Raw genomic sequence first — 22,948 nt, 5'->3', positions numbered from 1 at the left:
GGGAGTGTATTCCCAAGCTTAGCGGCATTGTAAGAGACTAGGCGACCGCCATTTCTGGCTCTTTTAATCCTGGGAGCAACGGCCAGGCATAGATCGTCTGAGCGCAGCCGTCTATGCGCTGCATAAGGCTAGACCATGGAGTGGTTGATGGCAGGGCCATTACCTGTTAACATCTTGTGGGTAATTCACATGGCCTTACAGTTGACTCTCTCCCAAACAGGGAGCCAGTGAAGGGACTTCAAGAAGGGCTTTACAGATTTCCGGTTCGAGATCCCCACAAGAATCCTCGCAGAGCAGTTCTGCACCGTTTGGAGTTTCGTGAATGTTGAGGTCAGAGCTCCGAGGTCAAGGGCATTCCCGTGGTCCAGGCGGGAAAGAATTAGTGCCTGTACCATAAGCTTTCTTGCCTGGAAGGGGAGGAGTAGAAGTACTTTATGGCGCATCCTGAGGATGCCATAGCAGGAAGCTGCAACCTTCCGTGCTTGGACCATAAAGCTGAGGTCTTGATTCAGCCAGATACCCAGACTCTTCATCTGGGTCTTAGGGACCGGGACAGGGCCCATGCAAGCTGGCCATATAACATCTGCCTTGAAGAGGGATGGATTACACAAGGAGCATCAACTCGGGCTTCTCCCCATTTAGTTTTAAAAAAAATTGAGTTATCCATTTAACTACCTCTTCTAGACAGGGACAGAGGCCAATAGAGGCATTATCAGAGTGGTTTAGAGCTACGACCAGTTGGGTGTCGTCAGCATAAGTCACTATATGAACCCCAAATGGGAGCATGATCTCTGCAAGCGGAGTCATATAAACATTAAAAAAGGGATGGACTATGGGACAACCCCTTAGGGACTCCGCAATGGAGGAGCAAAGGTTTTGAGGTGGCATCACACTCAAACACCTAGAAGGACGTCTCTTCCAAAACTGATTGCAGCCATGTTAGGGCTACTCAGGTCACCCCTAAACTTCTGAGTCAATGGATGAGAATTTGGTGGTTGACCGTGTCAAAGGCAGCGCTGAGGTCAAGGAGGATAATCGCTGTTGAACCTCCAGCGTCAAGAACCTTTTTAGATTCTTCTACAACTGCCAACAGCGCAGTTTCTGTTAATTGATGCGGGCAAAAGTCAGTTTGGGAGGGATGGAGGAAGTTGTGGGATTCCAGGTATGTCGAAAGTTCCGCGTTGACTTGGTAGCCGCATGGGCAGGGTGCAGTGTATTTAAAAGGTAGGACATGTACCTGTGGATTTTATATGTCCTAATAGTAACATAATAATAATTTTGTTTTTCACTATTGCAAGGACTATCTCTCCCATAGCTTATCAATGGAGCTGACTTGTGACCACTTACGAGTGTAACTTCCATTTGGGAAGAGATGGAGATTTGGAGTTTGGATTCCCTCAACTCATAATTTAAAAATACATCTTTCTGTGAAGTTGTTTTTTTAAATTGTGTGTTTGAAAATGCCACTTTTAGAAGGCAGGCATTTTCTTGCTTTACCATTATGTGTCTCTGCCTGCCTGTAGAATCCACATCTGGTTTAGACTGATAGTAGGGCTGTTTGTGCATTCGCTCTAGACAGTCACACAAAGGAAGCTCAGGTGTGCCCTGCATATCCTGGTGGCCCATCACCAGGCTGATGGGCCTTCCTGAGCTAGAGTGGTGGGAGGAGTTGTCACTGACACCTGAATAGGGCTGAGCCTGGCCTGACACAAAACTGTCTCAAACCCCTGTAGTGTGTCTGGTCACAGGTCAGGGCAAGGTAGGATCTGTGCACTACAAAGACTATCCTAAGAAGTTTGCCTACTTTAAAGCCATAAACTGGTATACATACTGAAGCTGTGACCCCACATTTTTAGAACACTTTGGGACTAAGAGGAGATTATGCCAAGAAGAAGAGCTGGAGAAGCTGTAGCAAGCGAACTATCACTCTGCTTGTTGTTGTGTGGTGCGGGCCTACTGCTTGCTGCTTCTGTCTGCGGCAGGGAAAGTACTGGACTTTGCTTTCTGTATCCTGCTTGCCAAGGTTCTCCAAGGGCTGTGTGTGCTTGCCTCCTGTTAAGCAGTCTCAGGGCCATCAAACACTTCACCTGCAGCCCCCTGAACTCCTCTGTTGGAAGTTATTATCTTTCAAGTGGTGCCAGTCACTGTTCTGGGCCCTTGGAGGTGGCTTTACTGCAAAGAAGAGGAGAAAATCCCATGTACTTTGTGATAAAAGTGACGCATCCATAGTTTTCTATGGGCGTAACTGTTTTGAACCTTTTTAAAGTGATATCTTCACTTGTGTATGTTGGATTTTTGTCGTCTTGGTATTGTTTTACTCAGATAAATATTGGTTATTTTTCTAAACTGGTGTGGTGTCCTTTTGTAGTGTTTTCACTGTGTTACTGTGCGTTTATGTACACATGCTTTACACATTGCCGTGATATAAGTCGACTGCTTTTCTGCTTGCTACCAAAGGGGGTGAGCAGGGATTATCTTGGGTGTGCAACCTTACCCTGACTAGAATAAGGGCCCCTACATAGACAGGGTGCAAGCCACTGCCAACTAGAACACCATTTGTAACACATTGCATCTCTGTAGGTGTAAAATATATAATTGTTCAGCAGCCCATAGTAATTCAGGAAGATAGCTGCAGATCCTAATACAGCTACTCCAAATGCATAAGGTGAGAGTTTCCAGGTCATGGTCTCATAAACAAGAACAGTGGCTATGTTAGCGATTGTGTCTATCTTTGTGGCTACTTGCACAGAAGTGTCTGTGGAGATGAATGATAACTACTCCTGGGGCATCCATCTCTGAGAGTTGCTGAAAGATGCAGCCTGAAGGTATCATACATGGGCTGTTACTGTTTGCAAAATACAGCCCTGGGCAGATTTGTAAAACCATTATCAAACAACTACCAAGTACGTTGGAACATAGGCGATTCAGGGAATGCAAGCTTATCTAATAGCACTGGTGCAACAAGCTGCAGTAGGAGTCTCTGTATCTTGAGACAAATAGTTGAATTCCCACACATGCCCTTAACTTTCCTTTTCATTGAATCAGAGGTGGCAAATGATTTTGGTCTCTCTTTTTACTGGTAAAGAGTTCAACATATAGCACTACATTGCTTAAATATGGCTGCAAGCAAACAAGAGCCTACAGTTCAGAGGGCTTTGTGTGCTTTCAATATACAGGTGCTCATGTTACCTACTTTTCAAGTGAATCATACATCCAGTGGGAGGTTTCTCCTGGTGTAATCCTTTCGTTAGACATTTTGTAAGTAGCACTTATCATTATTTGACTTTCTGACCAATATCCCTACAGTTACAGGTGCCCTCATCCTTCATGCAACTCATCTACAATCATAACCAGGCACTCAAATTGCTACCAGCTTTTCTTTTCTCCTTGGTTTAGGCCTATGATTGGCTAGTTCATCATCAGTTATATTTATGGATTTCTTCAGCAAATCTGTATTCCTTCTTTCTTAAGATATTTACCCTTACAATCAAACACCTACTTTTTACCTACAACTAATTTGTTTAAGCAAGTTCAGTGGCCCGATTCACAAAGGTAAGATTAGACGTGTGTTCTAAGACCAAACAGTTAGGTTTACGACTTTGGGAATTCACAAAGGGCATTTACGAGTACTATCTTTAAGTCTGCACTCAGGCCGGATCTCCGGCCCGAGTGTGGACATAAACATAGTACTCATAAATGCTCCTAATGAATTCCCAAAGTTGTAAACTTAGACATTTGGTCTAAGTTTAGACTAAACGTCCAAGTTTACCTTTGTCAATCGGGCCCTGAATGTATAATGATTTATTACAACTGGATGTGATCACTTTAACTGAATCTCTGGTTATGATTGTAACTTAGTGAAATATGCTATTGGTTTTAATTATTGTTCAGAGAGTAATATTCATAAGGTTAATAGACTGCCATTTTTTTAAATATAGTTCCAACTTATCTTACCCAATGTTGCTTTTTAAAGTTTTCTCTGGGTGTCCGTGTGTGTAACTTTCACTGGATCAACATGACTTTACGTTTGCCACTGTTATCTTCAGTTTACTATATGCAAATGATAGTTTCCTGCATTTTTTTTTTATGTATTCCAATGCTGTTCCAACTTTGAAAGAATGCTAACACACATTCCTGGTGTATGATAAGTGTTAATTTTAGTGGTTCGTGCCGAGTGCAGCTCCATGAGGAAACAGAAAAGTACATCCAGAATTGCTAAACATAATCTGTCATATGGTGCAATGTTTTAAAATACAAATATTTATGTGCAGTGCCTTAGCATTACAAATAAAGGATCCATTGGTAATATTAGAATGAGGGTTCAGATCACCTTTGCTCCTTAAAAGCATATAGTGACTTTAATTCTAAATGTAGTCTTTCTTATATATAACAGTTCAATACATATGAATGGAACCACAGCAATATCAAAATAAGAGGCAGGTTTTCTACCAATTTTGGAATTAATTTCACATATTCCATGCTAGCCTGTACTTTGTGAAAATTTAAGCGAACAAAGAATGTGAGAACTCTTCATGGAGGGGACGAAGACAAGGAGAGAAAAACAATCCTAGAGAACCCCTAGGTGCTGATTTAGAGTTTTGCAGACAGAGCACTCCATCGCCAACATGACTGAATATCCTGTCCACCAAACTGACAGTCTGTGCACCTGCTTTAGATTTGGGTGGACCATCAGTATTCCTTCGACAGAACCCCCATTGGCTCTGTCAATGGAATATTTCCTACAACATTCCTACGGAGTATGGGCTATCGGAAGAAGAACTTTTCATCATCAGCCTTATAGAGTGGGTACTGTAAAGGCCTTTCCCCTGTCTGTCACCACCAGAAAAATCCTGGCAGGATGGAATAGTAAAAAAGAATAATGACCCTCACACCTTGGGAGAAGATTCTCAGGGTGTGAGGGTCATCAGTTTTTGTTATATGAAGGTGAGAGATTAGTTTTTAAAACAAAAAGATTTTGAAAAGTTTGATGCCCGGCTGTCATGGTTAACTGTACTATCCGTCAAACTTTTCATACATATGCAGGAACTACTGTGACGGTGGTTCCTGCCAGTGTACAAAGTTATCCACAGGGCCAGCAGACAACTCAAAATTTGGTGAATAAATATCCACCAGGGTGACAGAATAAAGTACATCATTACTGTGACAGACATTAATTCCCCCGCTGAACCATTAATAGAAATCTCTTTGCTTTTGTTCTGGTAACTAACATAGACCATTTCTTAACTCTGGGACTTCTTGGGAAACTGTACACTGGAACATTTCTATAATAATGCAATCATATAGAGTAAGACTGGCAACGGATCCTTCTAGTTTACGATTTATCAATTCTTCGCAGTGAAATATATGTGGAAGATATATGTGCTGGACACAATTGGCTGAGGATGTTTTCCTGAATCAGAGACCTAGTAATTCTGAAAGCAGTTATTTTAATCTTTTTTCACAGATACTGTTTTTACGTACTTTGTAATTTTAGATAATACTTCCACAGCACTCTGTAGTTTAAGACTTGAATCAAGTGCACTCGTTTTAGTTTATCTTTAAATATGGAACTATCCACAGTGTCATAAGCATTTCCTAAAAAGTACTTTAATTAACTTTGTGCGTAACATCACTGATGCTTCCAAAAAATCATTAAAAAACGTTAATTGAGGGTAAGGTAACAGAATTGTCTTTTTCCACAAGGCTATCCTTTCGTTTCGTTTTCTTCAGCGTTTGCTACTAACATTGAAATAAAGCAATGTTTATGATTGACACTTTAAACACACATGAGGTTTAGTGAAGTCTGGCTAGGTGAAAGTAAGTAGTTAACTTATTTCCCCATGCAGCTTAGACTGCCTGATATTATAAACATAAAATATAAAATATGTCACCCATAGGGGACAATCTAACGTTATTTGCTCAGTGCCTGTGGTTATTGGTCCTTACATGATATGGGCCCACACTGTCAATAAATGACCATAAGTTGTTGTTATTGACTAGCTCCACAGACAATACCGCCATTAGCACATGGATATGTCACCACTATCACCCCCTTTTACTTCTTCTATCTCGCATTCTGTTATCTTTTGTTGATAGAGCTATCTCACTGTTAATTTTAATGAAAGTGCCCATTAGAAATATTATCTGAGGGAATGTGCCCTCCCAGTATCTAATCACCTCTGGCAGTTACTTGAGTGTTCCAAGGGAAGCTGAGGGCTCGAATGTATCTCAGGCTAATTCCTAGTTAGGATGGTCTTCGCCCTCAACCAACATTTCTATATTGAATCAGCTCCTTCCAGGTGTCATGCCTCAGGGTGAAATGCTTACAGTAGTTACAGGCTGGTAGGATAAGCGTCTAGCTCTTCCACTCAATCTGTGTGTAATAGTACGGGCAAAGTGGAGATGGAGGGCGAGTCAAGGACATGTTTGAGGGCATTGCCTTCATCCAGAGGCATAGCCGAGCATCAGTAGAGGCCCATCAGTCCTCTACTGAGATGCCACACCTCCATTACAGTGCCTTCTCCCCATGGTAACAGTGACATTTCCAGCAACCATTAGAAACCCATAAGAGATTGTCAAGAACGCTTTTTATAGAGCAGAAATATTTTCTTGTTGATGAAGGAAAGGATAGAAGCTTTTCTGTGCTGCTGAGGAACTTCCTCCTAGTATTATAAAGGGAAGAAGAGGGATTTTCTCTCAGTCCAGCTTTCCCTAAATCCTTAAGTATTCACATGAAGGCCGTAGCCCTGTCAGTGCTTAATCTGTCAATTAAATTTAAGTGCCAGTGCCCTCACAGGAGGTCACTGTTGCTTGCATCAGTGGAGTAGCAATAGCCCCCAGAGTATGGGGGGCCCCAGAGCTCCAGGGAGCCCCACTCTGCACTGTGCACGGGGAGTCGGACCCTGGACTGAGAGCTCTTGACTGTGTACGGAGTGTGGGGATCCCGCTCCATGTACTTTGCAGGGGCCTCCTCAAGTTTTGCTAAGCCATTGGCTTGCGCCACCCATTTCCCCCTACTTTGTTGCAAATGACAGTACCACCACAACTATTAACCTTCGCAATCTAGACTATTCTGGCCCCCAAAACTATAGGAATGGCTTGAGCTGCCGGTTTTAGTCATTTTTTATGCAAATTGTAATAATAAACATCTGTTGTTGTGCTCATCTCTAACTCAGACAAACAGTGTCACCATGTGGCAGACTGTAATATGTGCTGGTGTTGACAATTAAGTGCTGGAACCGATCACTGGAAACCACCGCCTCAATTTAAGCACAGACCCTGCTAATTTCCCTCACAGAAGTTGAGCAGTCAGCAGCCTGTTTCAATACAGTGATATGATATTAAACTATTAGCCAATTTACAATGTTTTTGATATAGATAAGTTTGGAACGTGTAGCCAGTGAATGAAAATCTAATCCCTCTGCTGCCGTCCCTGACCATGTACGAGTATATTCCCTTGGTAAATCGAGTAAACATTTTGTGCAAACCTTTTCTATAATACAGCAAATGGTTGTACATTTCCAGACTAGTATATTGTAGGTCAATATTAATTGCTTCTTTCCTTTCACACCCTATTTTACCAGATGAAACAGATAACATACATGGGTAGAGGTAGATTGTGGGGTGACAAAATCTACGATTAGAGCCCCATTACTCAAGTTCTCCCATAAAACTGAGACATTTCCTATCTAGTCACATTGCCTAGGGATTGTAATATTTTCATTGTAAATGTGATTGTTCTTGTAATATTTTGCCTTAATCTTTTTACACGGTCTTTCCTCATATTGCTGCTGTGAAACAGTAAAATGAAAAAGCATTCCCTGCAATTGTCGTTTCGTGGCCGACTAAAACATAAATCAAAAAGTCATTATTGTGAGGTCACTCTCATGTTATAAAATCTAAAAGAGGTGATTTTCCTCATTCCATACCTGCATAAATTGTAATATATTTAAAATGTTTTAGAGTGTTCCAAACTATAACAATAAACAAACCACACTTTATAAGTTATTCATTTCTCATGAGTTGATTTGCCAACTCTTGGGTAATGTTCCTGTGGTAAGTGTATGTGGGAGTTAGCACTTGCTGAGTGTGTAATGTTGTGATGGAGCTTCTGGTGAGGTTTCTGCTTGCACAGCAGTAGCTATCTGCTCAATGAATGTCAGTGTAGTTGTCCAAATAGACTATCTGCTTGAAAAAGTCTTTAGTTGTTAGTTCATATCTACTTTTATACAAAACAGGTGAGTAGTTACTATCAAACCTTCAAAAATGGACCCTGTGAGAAATCTCTATATCCTACTATTGTTCGTTTGATGATCTTAGGAGACTCTACCACAGATTTCTATTGCTACGAACCACACTTGTCTCCGAGGCACTAGCAACACGTTAAGGTCAAGGAGCAGACTGTAGGATTTCACAAATTTGGCACAGAGGTAATGGAGCTCCATGACCTTTTGCAGCTTTGTCCTTCTAACCATAGGAAAAAAGAAAAAGTTCCTAAGAGCAGGACTTTCCTCTTTAATTCTACTGGTCCTACTGGTTCACCTCCGCCACTTCATGCCACTTACGCCTGAAACCTTAACTGCAGCATCACACATTCTCGATGTGTGTTTGACTATAAATGGATAAAAACGCTACCCATTGCTCTAAAGAAACAGTCTGGCTGAATCATTAATATCTAAAAAGGGAATGAGGTTAAAATTCAGATGGACATTCCTCTAAGAGGTTTCCTACCTGCTCTGTTTATTTCTAACATTCCTTCTTGTGCGAGTGGACATGTGTCGCTCTGAGTACTGTGGTGTGGAGAGTTTATGACAGATTTACAATAATTGGGGGATCCCAGTTGGGGTGGCCTTGGAATATGTTTCTTTTTTTTCTTTGGTAGTTTCTGTTTAGCCATTGCTAAGGAGTAATACATTCCAAAATTGTTCACAATGACGGGCACAGGCATGGCAATGGTCAACACGCCCGCAAGAGCACAGAGCGCCCCTACCAGCATGCCGGACCACGTCTGAGGATACATATCTCCATAGCCAAGGGTAGTCATGGTGACCACAGCCCACCAAAAGCCGATGGGTATATTTTTGAAGTGTGTGTGTTGACTGGCACTCGGATCATTGGGATTAGCACCTATTCTTTCAGCATAGTAGATCATTGTGGCAAAGATTAAGACTCCCAAAGCCAAGAAAATGATGAGCAGCAGGAATTCATTTGTGCTGGCACGGAGCGTGTGTCCTAGAACCCGCAGGCCTACAAAGTGCCGGGTCAGCTTGAAAATTCGCAAGATCCTCACAAATCGAACAACTCGAAGGAAGCCCAAGACATCCTTAGCAGCTTTGGAAGACAGGCCGCTGAGTCCAACCTCCAGATAGAAAGGCAGGATAGCCACAAAGTCAATGATGTTCAAGGAGTTTTTCACAAATTCCACCTTATTTGGGCAAAAGGTGATCCTCATCAGGAACTCAAACGTGAACCACACAACGCAGACTCCTTCAATGTAGGTCAAGAAAACATCAGTCTCGGACTCCTGGTAGAAGCGCTCCTGGGTCTCATTCCCAAAGGTTTCGATTTCAGTTTTGTTCACAATGGGATTAAATCTCTCGTGGGTCTCAAGGCAAAAGGTGGTGATGGAGACCAAAATGAAGAAGAGGGATGCAAACGCAATGTACTGCAAAGGAAAAGACAAGAAAAAGGATGTCAGCCATTTTGCACAATATGTTTCGTCTTCACAAAAAGTTTTACACTTGTAATTCAATAAGTTTCCTGCACATTTTCTACTACACAGAACTAGTAATCCTTTTACAATTTCAATCAGAGTCTATGACATTTCTCTGTGACTCACACAGGAAGCATTCTTGAAGAAACTTCCACAAGTGTGTTCTTTTGGACACTTTTAACCCAAAACACGCAAACCTTCTCAGATCTGCAGCTTCTCTGTGTTCTTAAATCAGGAGGTATACTGTTAAGTAGGTGTGTGCATAAAACATGTTGGTTTCCTGAATCTCCCCCCAGTGACGGAAGTGAGAGATCAAACAAAAGAATTGAACACGGTCTAGCAAAGAGACAGTAATCCTTTATCATCAGCGAGCGATGTACATAATTAGACGTTATTGCCAAAAATAGTGTGCATGCTTATGCCTTTGATGCATATGTTATGTAATGACCCAACCACACCCTGGCAATTATTGTTAGTGCTGCCCTTGCAGACTTGTCTGGTCAGGGGCGCTGTCACATATGGAGCAGCCATTGTTAGGCCTGCAGTGGGGATGACACACTAATAGCAACTTTTAGCTACTCAGAGCCCCAGCAGTCCATAACCTCCAATGTCCTAGGGCCTTACCCGTCCAGAGGGTTGCTGCCAAAGTTCGACCTCCTCGTTGTCTATCATTCACACTTTGCTAGGTGACACACAACGGCAGTGCACAATAGCCGATCAAGCACAAGTTACATTTTGCATGTCTGCTTTCTACATTCCTTGGCGTGGCACTTTTCCCCATTTCATAGGTTCAGCTCCATCAATAACACGCCCCACATACATATATTACTATCATGGACAGAGCAATCGATCTCCTGTACTAAAAAGGGGGCGTTGCTGAGCACGTGCTCCCATACACGGCCTTTACCAAAACAATGTCACATGCAGAGCTTTCGTGTATTAGACTTCTAGGGCATTGTCGTTTTAAGGATTTTTAGGGCCACGGTGACGGTAAAGACATATTTTGGGGCCCCCCGTTCACAATAACTTTTAATTATATTACCCATTTTCTTCTAATTGAAGCCCACGTGATGCCAAGCACATTTTTAGAAAACCACTCAGACAAAAACAGTTTAAATATGTCTTTTTTTTGTTGCAGTTGTATCTAGCGCGAACTCGACCCGAAGGTATTGGAGCGCTTTACATGAGCACCAGTTACCTTCCACAAGGACACATTCATCTTTCCAGGACCCCCCAAAATCCTTGAAATGCCACCGAGCAAAGAGAGACAAACTCAAAGGTAAAGGAAGGCAGAGAGGATGAGATATGGAAAAATACAGACGTGGGATAGTTCGAGAGAATATTTACCTCACCGGGGCCTCTGAGAAGGGGTGGGGTGGGGGGGCAGAGGGTAGGGGGACAGGGGGGAGGGGGGGCTGGGTGACTGCTCACTTTGCCCCTGTCTTAAAAAACGTCTCTCTCCTTGGGTATTCAGTATAGCACTGAGGCTGGAAATGGGCAGAGCATTTGGGATACACTGGCCCAATCCAGAGTATAGTAATTTAAGGAGGAAATGTGAACTTTTCTTACTCCCGCTCTTCATGTCTCTGCTTCTCATTTTAACTTCTTCTCAGCCCACCTAACCCTCTCGTGTGTGTATTTCTGTTCCTCTCTCTCTTTTACACTTTCCTTGAACGTGGTTCTCTTCCTTACGCCCTCTGTCTGCTCTTCCTCGCTTCCTTCCGTTTCTCTCGTCTAAATTTACATTGTTTTCTTTTCCTTCCCTACTTTTCCCCCTCTTCTAGGTCTCTGTCCTGTCCCTTGTAATGTTTATGTTTGCCTGTGCACCCGTATTTTATTCACGTCTTGGTGCATCTCCTCTACATCGCCTCCACAACAGCGGCCTACCACCACATCACTTAGTAAGGTATGCCTTATTATGTATTTTAAGAGTATTGATCACTTCTAAACCCATGCTGACCTCTGAGAGAGCGCAAACTGACTTAAATGTATGAGTACATCACATTTACCTGTAGTAAGCACAAATCATGAGGAGAAATGCCATGAGTGCTAATAGTATCTGCAATTATATTCTGAATGTATAGCTAATGTAGAGATTTAAGTAGAAGTGGAACTAATACAGAAGTGTGTGACATTATAAGATTTTAGTAGATGTGTTTATTTTTGAATCCATGTCGTGTAGCTGTTAAAACATAAGATGGTATGCGGTTAAACGCAGAACGTGGTAGGCCTCAGGGCCAGAGCTGGAGGGAAAGGGAAGGTGGTTCTTTTCATGACACAGATAGTATTAATGTTTTGGTCATTGCATTAAATAGGCCATGATTTATAGAAATGTTTACTTAATAATAGAATAAGAGTATTAACATGCTTTAATTAAATGAAGAAGTTGAATGCTATAATCCTAATGAGAATTATTATAGGCCTGAAATGTTTTAGCATTGATTTACACGTACATGTCTGGGCTGAGAAATGTTGCAAGCCTTTTTCTTTTAGAAGTATATGAGAGTTGGGTTCTTGGCTACAGATATCTGTCTGCAAAGGAAGAGGGGGGATCCAATTATAAATGAATGAATAGAGGCCTGTTCAGTAGACGGCCCAGACATGGAGGAGGGTTCTGGAATGTTTGAGGGGTATCAGCGGGCCGGAGAAGAGTCTGAGAAGCAAGGTCAACTATAACGTATGAGGCCCAAGACAAAGCATCATGGAAAAAGCCAGAAGTTGCACCACGTGAGGGGCGTTCCGCAAGGGGCGTCTCAAATGTTGTTGACTGTTTTGTATTAGGGACAGCACCCCTGGGTGGAGTTAGAGCAGAGACCTGAGGACCCTTTAGAGAGCGGATGGGTAGGCAGAGAGGGGTCATGACTGGAGAACTATAGGTTTTCACCAAGAGACTTAGAGTGAGTGACTTCCCTTGGGGGTCATTCACTGCTGACACCTTTGTTAGGTTGGGATTTGGTTAAGTAGGGATACCATCTAGAGCAGGGTAGGGACAGCCTAACCTGTGCTTTTCCTCCAACCTAAATGAAGGAGAGATATGCATCAATGCTGATAGCTTTATTGTTCTTAGAACTTGTGTTAGTGATTTCTGTTGCTCGTCTGAGGGCTTTTCGAGAGCACATGTATGTAATTGGACCTGTGTATCTCGTGAATCTCATTCTGAGATGCTTGTATTTGCAGCTTATCATTTCTTTACAATAAACTTTTGAAAGCTAGAAGTTGTTTGTGATCTTTGGGAGTAGAGTCCTTTCTTGGGTGAACTAGCTTGGAAATAGGTGCACTTTCTTTCCTCACAGACAGGCAATAAAGGTTCAGTCGACCAGATCGAGGTTTGGATCAATAGATATAAGGTATCGATCAAAATCTCGCCCTTTCAGTTGGTAGCTATAGAGGATGGTTGCCTTCTTGAGGACGGTGACCTAGGCCAGGTTAGCTTACCCCAAGGCCCCTAGAGATCGATGATCGGAAGAACAGCCCGCTGAAGAAGATCCGATGACGTGAGACAGAAAAAGCAGCAGTATCGGTCGAGAGTGAGTATAAAGGGTTATGCGTGTTAGATTGCGGTGTTTTGTATTGTATCTATGTTGTAATGTTTGGCGGAGTTGAATGTCTGTAGAGTGACTGTGGAACAGGTTGTGAGCGCGCGCAACCGGTGGAAATCTTAAGTTCAAGGAGAGCTTAAGTGGTTCGGGTGTATCGGACACCCAGAGTAATTGTCAACTAGTGTGAAGGGGGTCATGAGGTACCATTGATCACCCGAGAGACCGAGATAGGGGGAACGTAAGAGTGAGTGCGTGAGTAACGGACGCTGGTCGGAAGTTACTGTGTGTGTAAGCAACCTATCAGAGAGACGATAGACATCTCGTCAGTTGTGTTGACAATTACAGATAGACTGTGGACGTACAGTCGAGAGAAGTGACCGCTTGGTCGGAAGTAGTCATTTTTCGGTGTATGAATGGGACGCATGCATAACCGGGAGACGAGTTGAGAAAGGAGGGGTGCTGCTGCGAAGCGGAGAAAAGTGACGTCAGGTGGTGTCGCGCAGTGATTGGCCGACCGGAGAAAGACCGCGCTGTGATAGGCCAGCTAGCGAAGACGTCAGAACAGGGTCGCGACGTGATTGGCTGACCGGAAAAAGACCGCGCTGCGATAGGCCAAGCTAGCAAAGCCGCGACAGGATTGGTGGATTGTCATCAGGAAGTAAACAGAGTAGCGAGGCTGGATATTTTGCGCATAATTATGAAGTGTTTTAAATGGCTGAAAGCGGTGTTTAAAAAAGAGAAGCGGGGATCGTATGAAGGGGAAGAAGCCCCGCCGGAGGGTACGCCAGCTCGTTACATGGCAGTAAATGTTGGGTTGCATACGATCCTTTGGATTTCAGAGTGGAGTAAGATTACTGAAGGAAATGAGGAACTGACGTTCCCGAAGTACGGGACGTTCAGATTAGAGGTGTTACATCGATTAAAATCAGTCATGACCTCAATGAGACCCTTGCCTAGACCAACCCAGTTTGAAGCTCTTGATGCATGGCTTAGGGCAGCGCATGAAAAGAATATGAACAGACGACAGGAAAGGGTGAAACGATCGGTAAGGGCAGTGCAGGATGCCAGGTGGGATGCGGATGCTAAAAGATGGAGAGTGCATAACCTGGAAATAAATAAACTGTACCCAGTGTTAGAGGTGCCCGTAAATAAAAGCCCCATAGAAGAAGATGATGAGAGCGAAACAGAGGACAGCCTGATAAACAGATTATTGACAGACAGGCCACCCCCGTATAATAGAGCAGGGGGAGAGGTCGAGAATACTGAAGGAGAAAAGGGGGGCAATGCAGGAGAGCATAGACCGCTTCCCAGTTCAGAGTGGGATCCTGAGCCAAAGAAAGAGCTGTCCCAGCCTAGTCAGGTGCAACAGGTAGTCGGGAGGTTTGTGGTACAAAGAGCGCCGGAAACGGAAAGTGCCACATCCTACCCATTACCAGATGCACTACAGGTACCTGTTACCATAGGTCCTATAATATCGATATATGACCAAGAGAGAGCAAGAGGGGAAGAACGGGTACGGAAAGACAGAGAAAGAGCAGAGAAGGCAAGGAGGAACGATACCACTAATTCCCCAAGTCAGATGCCGATACCCAGAGAGTGGAGCACCCCGATGCACACAGCAGGGGACCCAGGAGGAGATCCTGGGGGCCCTAGATGGCCAATGGATCTGAGGGGATCTGGACGAAAATCCTTTCAAGAGCTAAATGAGTACATGAAGCAGTGGGATGAGGCAGTGAAGGCTCAAAAGAGCATCAATGCTGCGGAAGCTGAAAGGGAAAGTCAGGACAGCCGAGCTCGGACTCACTGCGGGGCTGGGGAGAGCAGCCCGGAGTGGGACTGTAGAGGGAGTAGGGGAGTCACCCATTGGGCCCGGAGTGGAGGTAGAACAGACCTGGAAAACGGGGGCCCCGGGAGTGAAGGGGTGGCGCGCCCAATACTCAGTGAAGGGGAGAGGAGAGCGCAAGAGTACAGAAACAGCTTTAAATGTCCACACTGTGTGCCCGGCACCAGAGAACTGAATGGGAGTTGTGAGAGGTCGCACCATAGTCCCTGTGATGACGGAAATGAGCGCAGCCCAGGGAATATGGGGAACCAGGAAGGATCGTATCGGATACTAAGCGATACTAGGCAAAGAGAGAGTAGCGACCAGAGGGAAAACAACAGAGAGGTGTGCGGTGAGAGGAGGGAAGCAGGAGAGAGTGGGGGTAACAGGCCCGTGTTCCATCACCTTCCAAGATCGGATGGCCGAGCATGGGACCTGGAGAGATGGGAGCAAGGGAGACCACCCATTAACTCTCCCGAGCCCAAACGCAGAGCTCGAAGTTGGGATGGTAGGGAGACCAGTGAGCCCCCTTCGAAAGACATATTGCGAGCTGAGATAAAAGCCAAGAGACTTGATGTCTCCAGTTTAAGGTCAGACCTGGATGACATGGTAGATGGTACCCTGCCTTTGGAAAGAATGGAAATGTATGAACAGGATGAAATACTGTATATGGCAAAAGACATTACTCGAAAAGCGAGAGCAGTCCATGAGAAGTTAGTCGAACTAGCAGGCAAATATATGGTGGACTTGTCAAGAACTAAAGCATTACAGGGTAACCATAGGCTACATTACACAGATCGAGACCTAGATGAGAGGAGAACGATTGGGCTGAAAACACACATAAGGGAACTGATTACTGGAATAAGGACATGGAGGGCACTAGATAAGTGGGAAGAGAGGTGGTCCAAGAAAGGGACCGGTAGGAGAAGCATGATTGGTATGACACCAGGACAGCAGGGAATAGAAGCATACCCTTTGCGTGAAGTCGCAAATGGGAACTATGTACATGTCCCTTGGAGTAGGGGAGATTTAGCTGCTTTTACCACCTCTTTCCCCAAATTACGTGAAAGCCCAGTGGAGTGGTACAAGCAAGTGGAGAGATTTGTAAAAATCTCAAAGGTCCTTTGGATAGATCTGAACACGCTGTTTGACATTGTAGTACCAGGAGATCTGTGGACAGCATGCAAGGTTAGCGCTGAGTGGCCCATAACGGAGCCAGAGAGAGATGCTAAGACTAATGGGCCGTCCGAGATTGTGATGGCAAAATACGAGAGAGTGATGACTTGGCTGAAAGAGAAAGTGCCAATGCAAGACATAGATTGGGTCAGAATAGACCGAACAAGACAGGAACCCAAAGAGACAGTCCACGAGTATTACGAGAGATTGCTGAAGGCGTTTAAACAGTATAGCGGCTTGGATGTAATGGATCCAAAAGACATAGGGCAATTTGTGTCCAAGTTCGTCCTGGGACTGAGACCGGATATTAGTTTAATGATTCAGCAACACTCGATTTGTTGGCAAACTAAACCTCTAGATGAAATACTGAGATATGCCAGGTACTGCTGTGATGAGATAGATTCCAAGGCTAAGAAACTAAAAGAAAAGTTGATGGTGGTACAGATGCAGGCAGCAGGGAAGGGGGGACAACAGCAACAGCAGCAAGGAACAGGTACAGGAGGAAAGAAGCAGTACAGTCAGAACAAGGGCAATGAGGAGAGTTCCACCTTTAGACCCAGAATAGATATAGCTGCCTTGAAGAAAACGACTAGGTGCCACCAGTGCAACGAGGTGGGGCATTGGAAACGCGAGTGCCCCTACAATGTAGAGATAGGAGAACAAGAGATAGAGGAGGAAGAGGTCCAGAGCGCGCCTACAAGAGGGGTAACGCCATACCAAGGAAAGGTGCTCAAAGGGGGGGGGGGCTCCTCCCCGAGCCCAGTTCCCGCAACCTCCTCGAGTAGGGAGTATGGGTAAGACCTATAGACAAATGCCCCTGTTTGTGGAAGGAGAAGAGTGCTATTATGTGGACCCATTAACCGGACAGAGAGTGGAAAGAGAAGACTGCACCCTCGGGGCAGCCTTGGAGGTAGATCAGAGGGGACCCTATGTTGAAGCAGAAGTAGCAGGGTGCCCTACGACATTTCTGGTGGACACAGGAGCCACTAGATCCACGATCAGATCAGCTGCAGTTCCAGACCTGCCCATGTCTGGAGAGACCATACAGGTGGTAGGGGTCGCAAACAGGAGAATAACCAGCCAATTGACAGAACCGGTACAGGTGAAAATAGGGAAGTACAGCGATGAGCACCAGTTTGTGGTTTGCGATTCAAGTCCTGTGTGTCTGCTAGGAAGAGACCTGTTGTGTAAATTGAATTGTACTATATACTGTACACCTCAGGGAGTGGAGGTATTGACCAATGATGATGATGCAGATTTCAAAGTTGCAAACTCAAGAATATGCGTGGAGCTGTACCCTACTTTGACAGTAGATGAGCTCCCCTGGGACTTGAGAGAGACAGTGGCACCAGAGGTATGGGATTTCACTGGGGAAGAGATTGGATTGGTCAAGGGGGTGGACCCAGTGAAAATTGTAGTGAAACCGCATGCTGAGTTCCCAAGAACACCCCAATATAAATTGACTCCAGAAACGATTGCAGGCATAAAACCCGTGATCGAGTCCATGATTAAACAGGGAATACTGAAAGAAATCGTGGGTAGTCCATGCAACTCCCCGATTATGGGTCTGCAGAAACCAAATGGGAAATTTCGGATAGTACAGGACCTTCGAAAGATTAATAACATAGTCGTTTCATGTTGTCCAGTGGTACCGAATCCATCAGTGATACTGTTTCAGATTCCATTCCAAGCTGAGTGGTTCACTGTGATCGATCTTTGCCAGGCTTTCTTTTCGATCCCTCTGGACGAAGAAAGCCATTTTCTTTTCGCATTTAAGCTGGAAAATCGCGTCCTAACATGGTGTCGTATCCCTCAGGGGTATACAGAGAGCCCATCGATCTTTAACCAGCTTTTGAAGAAAAATCTTGAAAGTCTAGTGCTGCCCCAGAAGTCAGTTCTGGTCCAGTACATAGACGACCTCCTTGTGGCGTCAGAAACAGAAGAAGCTTGCAGGGAAGACTCCATTGCTTTGTTAAATCACCTAGCTGCCAATGGGCACAAGGTGTCCCCGGGAAAATTGCAGTACTGCCTGACAGAAGTGCAGTACTTGGGACACAGAATAGAGAAAGGCAAACGAAAAGTGTCACCAGACAGGATAGAGGCGATCATGAAAATGAATGCGCCTAAGACACAGAGAGAGGTCAGGATGTTCCTAGGGATGGTGGGTTATTGCCGACAGTGGATCGTGAACTTTTCACTGAAAGCAAAGCCCTTGCAAAAACTGACGCACAAGGAGGTGAGTGATCCGGTACCATGGGACAAAGACTGTTTGATGGCGTTCCTACAGTTGAGAGAGGACCTGTGTCGTGCTCCGGCATTGGGAATGCCTGATTACAATAAACAATTTTTTCTTTACTGTTGTGAGAGAGAAGGTTGCGCGTTGTCTGTGTTGGTCCAAATCCATGGGAATGCCCGTAGACCAGTTGCTTATTTCTCGGCTACTTTAGACCCAGTGGCCGCAGCGTTGCCCGGATGTCTCAAATCCGTTGCTGCAACGGGTGTCAGCATTGAAAGATGTGAAAATATCGTCATGGGGCACCCGTTAGAGGTGTGCGTGCCACATTCTGTTGAACTGTTGATGACCAGGACCAAAACACAGCATCTGACCAATAGTAGGCTCACGCGCTATGAGCAAGTTATTCTTGCTGCAGAGAATGTGACCCTCAAGAGATGCTCTGTTTTGAACCCTGCTACCTTGATGCCACTTCCAAATGATATTGAGGATGATGATGAATATACAGACCATGACTGTCTTGATGTGACTGAACTATGCACCAAACCCAGACCCGACATTGTGGATGAGCCACTGACTGACCCAGATGAAATTTTCTTTGTCGATGGCTCATGTGTAAGAGACGAAGTTGGGCAATTGAGAGCAGCTTATGCTGTATGTACAATTACTGGAGTTGTGGAAGCTGGGTGCCTGGAAGGAGTACACTCCGCTCAGGTAGCCGAGATTATTGCCCTGACACGTGCTTGCTTGGCAAGCAATCAAATTCGAGTCACCATATACACCGACAGCCAATATGGGTTTGGGGTAGTTCATGATTACGGGCAGTTATGGTCTCAAAGAGGGTTCATGACTTCTTCAGGCTCTCCCATTCGCAATGGAGAGTTTGTGCGCCTGTTGTTAGAGGCATTGCAGTGCCCAGCAAGTATTGCAGTTGTAAAGTGCACCGCACATACCAGAAATGAGGACTTTGTTTCGAAAGGCAATAGATATGCTGATGAAGTTGCGCGGTATTGCGCAGAACAAGGTTACTCTTTCACAGAAGTGGAAGTGGGTGGTATAAATGTAAGAACTGAATTAGCCATGATACTGGAAACTGTTGATACTTGGGATGAACTGTCAACCATGCAAGAAAATGCTCCTGATTCTGAAAAAGAAACATGGGAAAAGGCAGGATGTGTAATGGGTGAGACCCATTTTTGGGTCTCAGCAGACGGCAGAGCAGTGTTGCCAAATGAGATGGTGAGTCCAATGGCTAGACTCATACATGGTCCCGTACACTTAGGGAGAGATGCTATGCTGAGAGTGTTTAGACAAACTTGGTACAATCCTAAATTTAGAATAGCAGCAGAAGCAGTGTGCCAGCGTTGTGTGACCTGCCAGCAGCTGAACGTAGGGAAAAGAACACCAGTTGCACTAAGTCACATAGGAAGGTCTGGAGGTCCATTCAATCGAATGCAGATAGATTTCATTGAAATGCCAAGGTGCAACCGCCTCCGCTATGTCCTGGTGATTGTTTGTGTGTTCTCCAGATGGGTTGAGGCATACCCTACACGTAGGTGCGACACCCTCACAGTGGCCAAGTTATTGCTTAGGGAAATCATTCCTCGCTTCGGGGTGCCGGCCTTTTTGGAATCAGATAGGGGAACACATTTTAACAGCGAGCTTGTGAAGATGGTCTGTGTAGCGTTAAATATCGACCAAAAGTTACATTGCAGTTACCGACCAGAAGCCTCAGGAATTGTGGAGCAGATCAATGGCACGATCAAGTCCAGAATAGCAAAAGTTTGTTCCTCAACGACTCTGAGTTGGCCTGACGCCCTGCCATTGGTCCTCATGAGCCTTCGTAGTACCCCAGACAGAAGGACAGGGTTGTCACCACATGAGGTGTTAATGGGGAGAGCAATGAGGCTGCCATCTGTCCCAGCTACTGCACTGTTAAATATCACAGATGATATGATCCTGGACTATTGTAAGGGGCTGTCTGACGCCATGCGTTCTGTGTCCCTTCAGGTGCAGGCTGCCGAGGTTCCAGCGTGCCAGGGCCCTTGCCATGACCTGTATCCTGGGGACTGGGTCCTGGTGAAGAAACATGTGAGAAGAAGCTGTTTGGATATTCGTTGGCGTGGACCCTTCCAGGTCATCCTGATCACGAACACAGCTGTGAAGGTGGGAGGCCTGCCCAATTGGATCCACGCGTCACATACGCGAAGGGTTCCAGCACCTCTGGAAGAAACAGCTCCTCTCTCGGATAGACGTCCAGCAGAGGACCGAGAAGCCATAGAGGGGGCTAGCCAAGCTGTAGAGGTGCCAGCGGAAGCAGGGAACGAGTCTGACCAAGCTGAGGACGGTCAGTACAACAGCGAAACAGACGACGCTACAGAAGGAGAAAGCAGCTGGGAGTACGAGTCTGACCCTGACAGGTCTGAAAGAGAGCGAGAACAGACCAGAAGGAGAAGGAGTAGAAGGGCACGTGGAGAAGCTAATTGGCCGCAAAGAAGGAGCTCTAGCCTGAGGTCAACTCCAGAGGTAACCCTTCCTCCGATATCAGAAGACTCAGACCCAGAAGAAGGTGCTCAGGGCGCTGAAGCACCGGACCGAAGAAGGTCAAGAAGAGTGCGTGTGCCTAACAGAAGATACTCCACACCTGAGTGGACATATCTGGCGACAAATGTCTGTGAAACCGGAGACAGGGAGGATCCGAGCGGTGGTGGTGTCCAGTTCTGAGCCCATTATCACCGTGGAAATACGACTGTTGGTACCCGGTGTCGAACAAGAAGGGTCACTAACATTCGTGCTCCCCAGACCTCCCCGCCTCAGCAAGTTAAAACACATGTTCCTTACAGAATTGCAATTCCCCGACTTTGGTACAACGATAACAGCACATGAAGAGCACAATCTTCGTTTGGAAATATTGAACTATGCTATTGAAGCTGCAACCACGAATCTGATAGTAGACTGTTAAAGGACTTTGTAAATAGAGCAAGCAGAAAAAGAAGATTACCTAGCGCCCAGGAAGCAGAGAATTTTAGGGAACTTCCCTTGAGTGGATGGAGAAGGGCTAGGGTTGTCTTTATTGAACTGTTAAAGAACTTTTGCGAAGAAGGTTGTCAGCCTCCAGTTGTGTGGATTCGAAAGACAAAAGGATTAAAAAGAGACTGTAAAGGAACGAGAGGAAAAGAACTTTTTGCTAAGATAAGAGAGAGCCAAATTGTCTGACGAAATGGAGGCCGGCACCCCGAACCGCAGAGCTAAATGTATAATAGGTACACTAATAGTAGGAGTGATAATATTAATAGCTTTAGTGGTAACAATTTCTTATGTAAAGGGACATGAGGAAGAGGTAAAGGTAACTGATGTGAATTCTGTAGTAACGCTTACACCTACTGTTGCTGGTGAGAAAAGGGAAAACACTCAAGAGAAAGCGTTATTGGCTGCAGAAGCCCGCAGGTTACACGTAGACGAGTCCCAAGGAGACTTTAGGTCAAATGCTTATGCTAAACTTTTGTATGAATACGTGGATGCCATGGAGGTTAAGGATTGTTATGTCTGCATGCAGTTGCCGGCATCTGTAGACGAGGGTATTAGATACCATCACCTCCCGCTGACATATGGCATTACATGTAGCTTATTGCTTAGTATATTTTATGAGAGAGATAGTTTTGAATACTATTTCTCTAATTATGATTCAGTGTTGCCAGAAGTCCCAAATTATAAGCAGATGAACAAATGGGACTACTGGAAGAGTGAAGACAGATTGGCCAAGTTCTTCATTCCTTGGATTACCTTAGATACTTCACATGCCCGTAGAAATAACCTGACATGTAAGGTGTCAGAAGTCGAGAAGAAGTTCATAGGGCAGGTGGATGATCGTTACAGGAGACAAAAGATTTTGAAAAAATCAGGACAGTGGAAAACAGATTGGACCGAGGAAGAGAAGTCACACAAGAGAAAGGGTAGTAGTGGTCCAATAGCTTTAGATAAAGCGAAGAGAGGAAAGCTATGTCTTCACCGAGCCAAAACGTATTATGAAAATGTATACGTGGGTGAAGTTGACTGTGAACATGCTTTCAATTTAGAGTACTATACTAAGGATTTCCTGCAGGGAATGCAAGTGATTCCAAATGTGTATTTTGTATGTGGAAGAAATGCTTACGTGAGACTACCTGATAACTGGTATGGATCATGTTATTTGGCAATTGTCTTCCCCAAAATATATCATGCACAAGACTTAGTGATCATTGAGGGCAAGACATCTTCGAGGGGAAGGAGAGATGTAGGCGATGCAGAAATGGTTGGAGATGTCTTTGGAGCTATGTTCCCTCTTTTGGGAGTAATCCTTAATGATGTTAAAATTAGACGACTGGCAACAGTTGTCGACAGGTTGTCTGCCAGCACAGCTCAGTCCTTAATGCTGGTAGAAGGAGAGATGCAATCGATAAGGGCTATGGTTCTTCAAAACCGACTTG

The 22,948-nt window shown here is 44.8% G+C and overlaps 1 protein-coding gene across 1 annotated transcript in view; it reads right to left on the bottom strand.

Annotated features, from left to right (window-relative positions):
* The window catches only part of KCNC1 (potassium voltage-gated channel subfamily C member 1), a 399,273-nt gene that overhangs the window by 62,617 nt on the left and 313,708 nt on the right, over positions 1-22,948 (bottom strand). The window contains exon 2 of the mRNA XM_078681064.1: positions 8,731-9,664. Coding sequence (XP_078537190.1) covers positions 8,731-9,664 — 934 coding nt within the window. The remainder of the gene's footprint in view (positions 1-8,730; positions 9,665-22,948) is intronic.

The sequence above is a fragment of the Lissotriton helveticus genome, chromosome 3_1, assembly GCF_964261635.1.
Source record: "Lissotriton helveticus chromosome 3_1, aLisHel1.1, whole genome shotgun sequence".
In the NCBI taxonomy this organism is placed as follows: Eukaryota; Metazoa; Chordata; class Amphibia; order Caudata; family Salamandridae; genus Lissotriton; species Lissotriton helveticus.
Note: the sequence above shows the minus strand (reverse complement) of the source record. Positions and strands in the feature narration are given on the sequence as shown.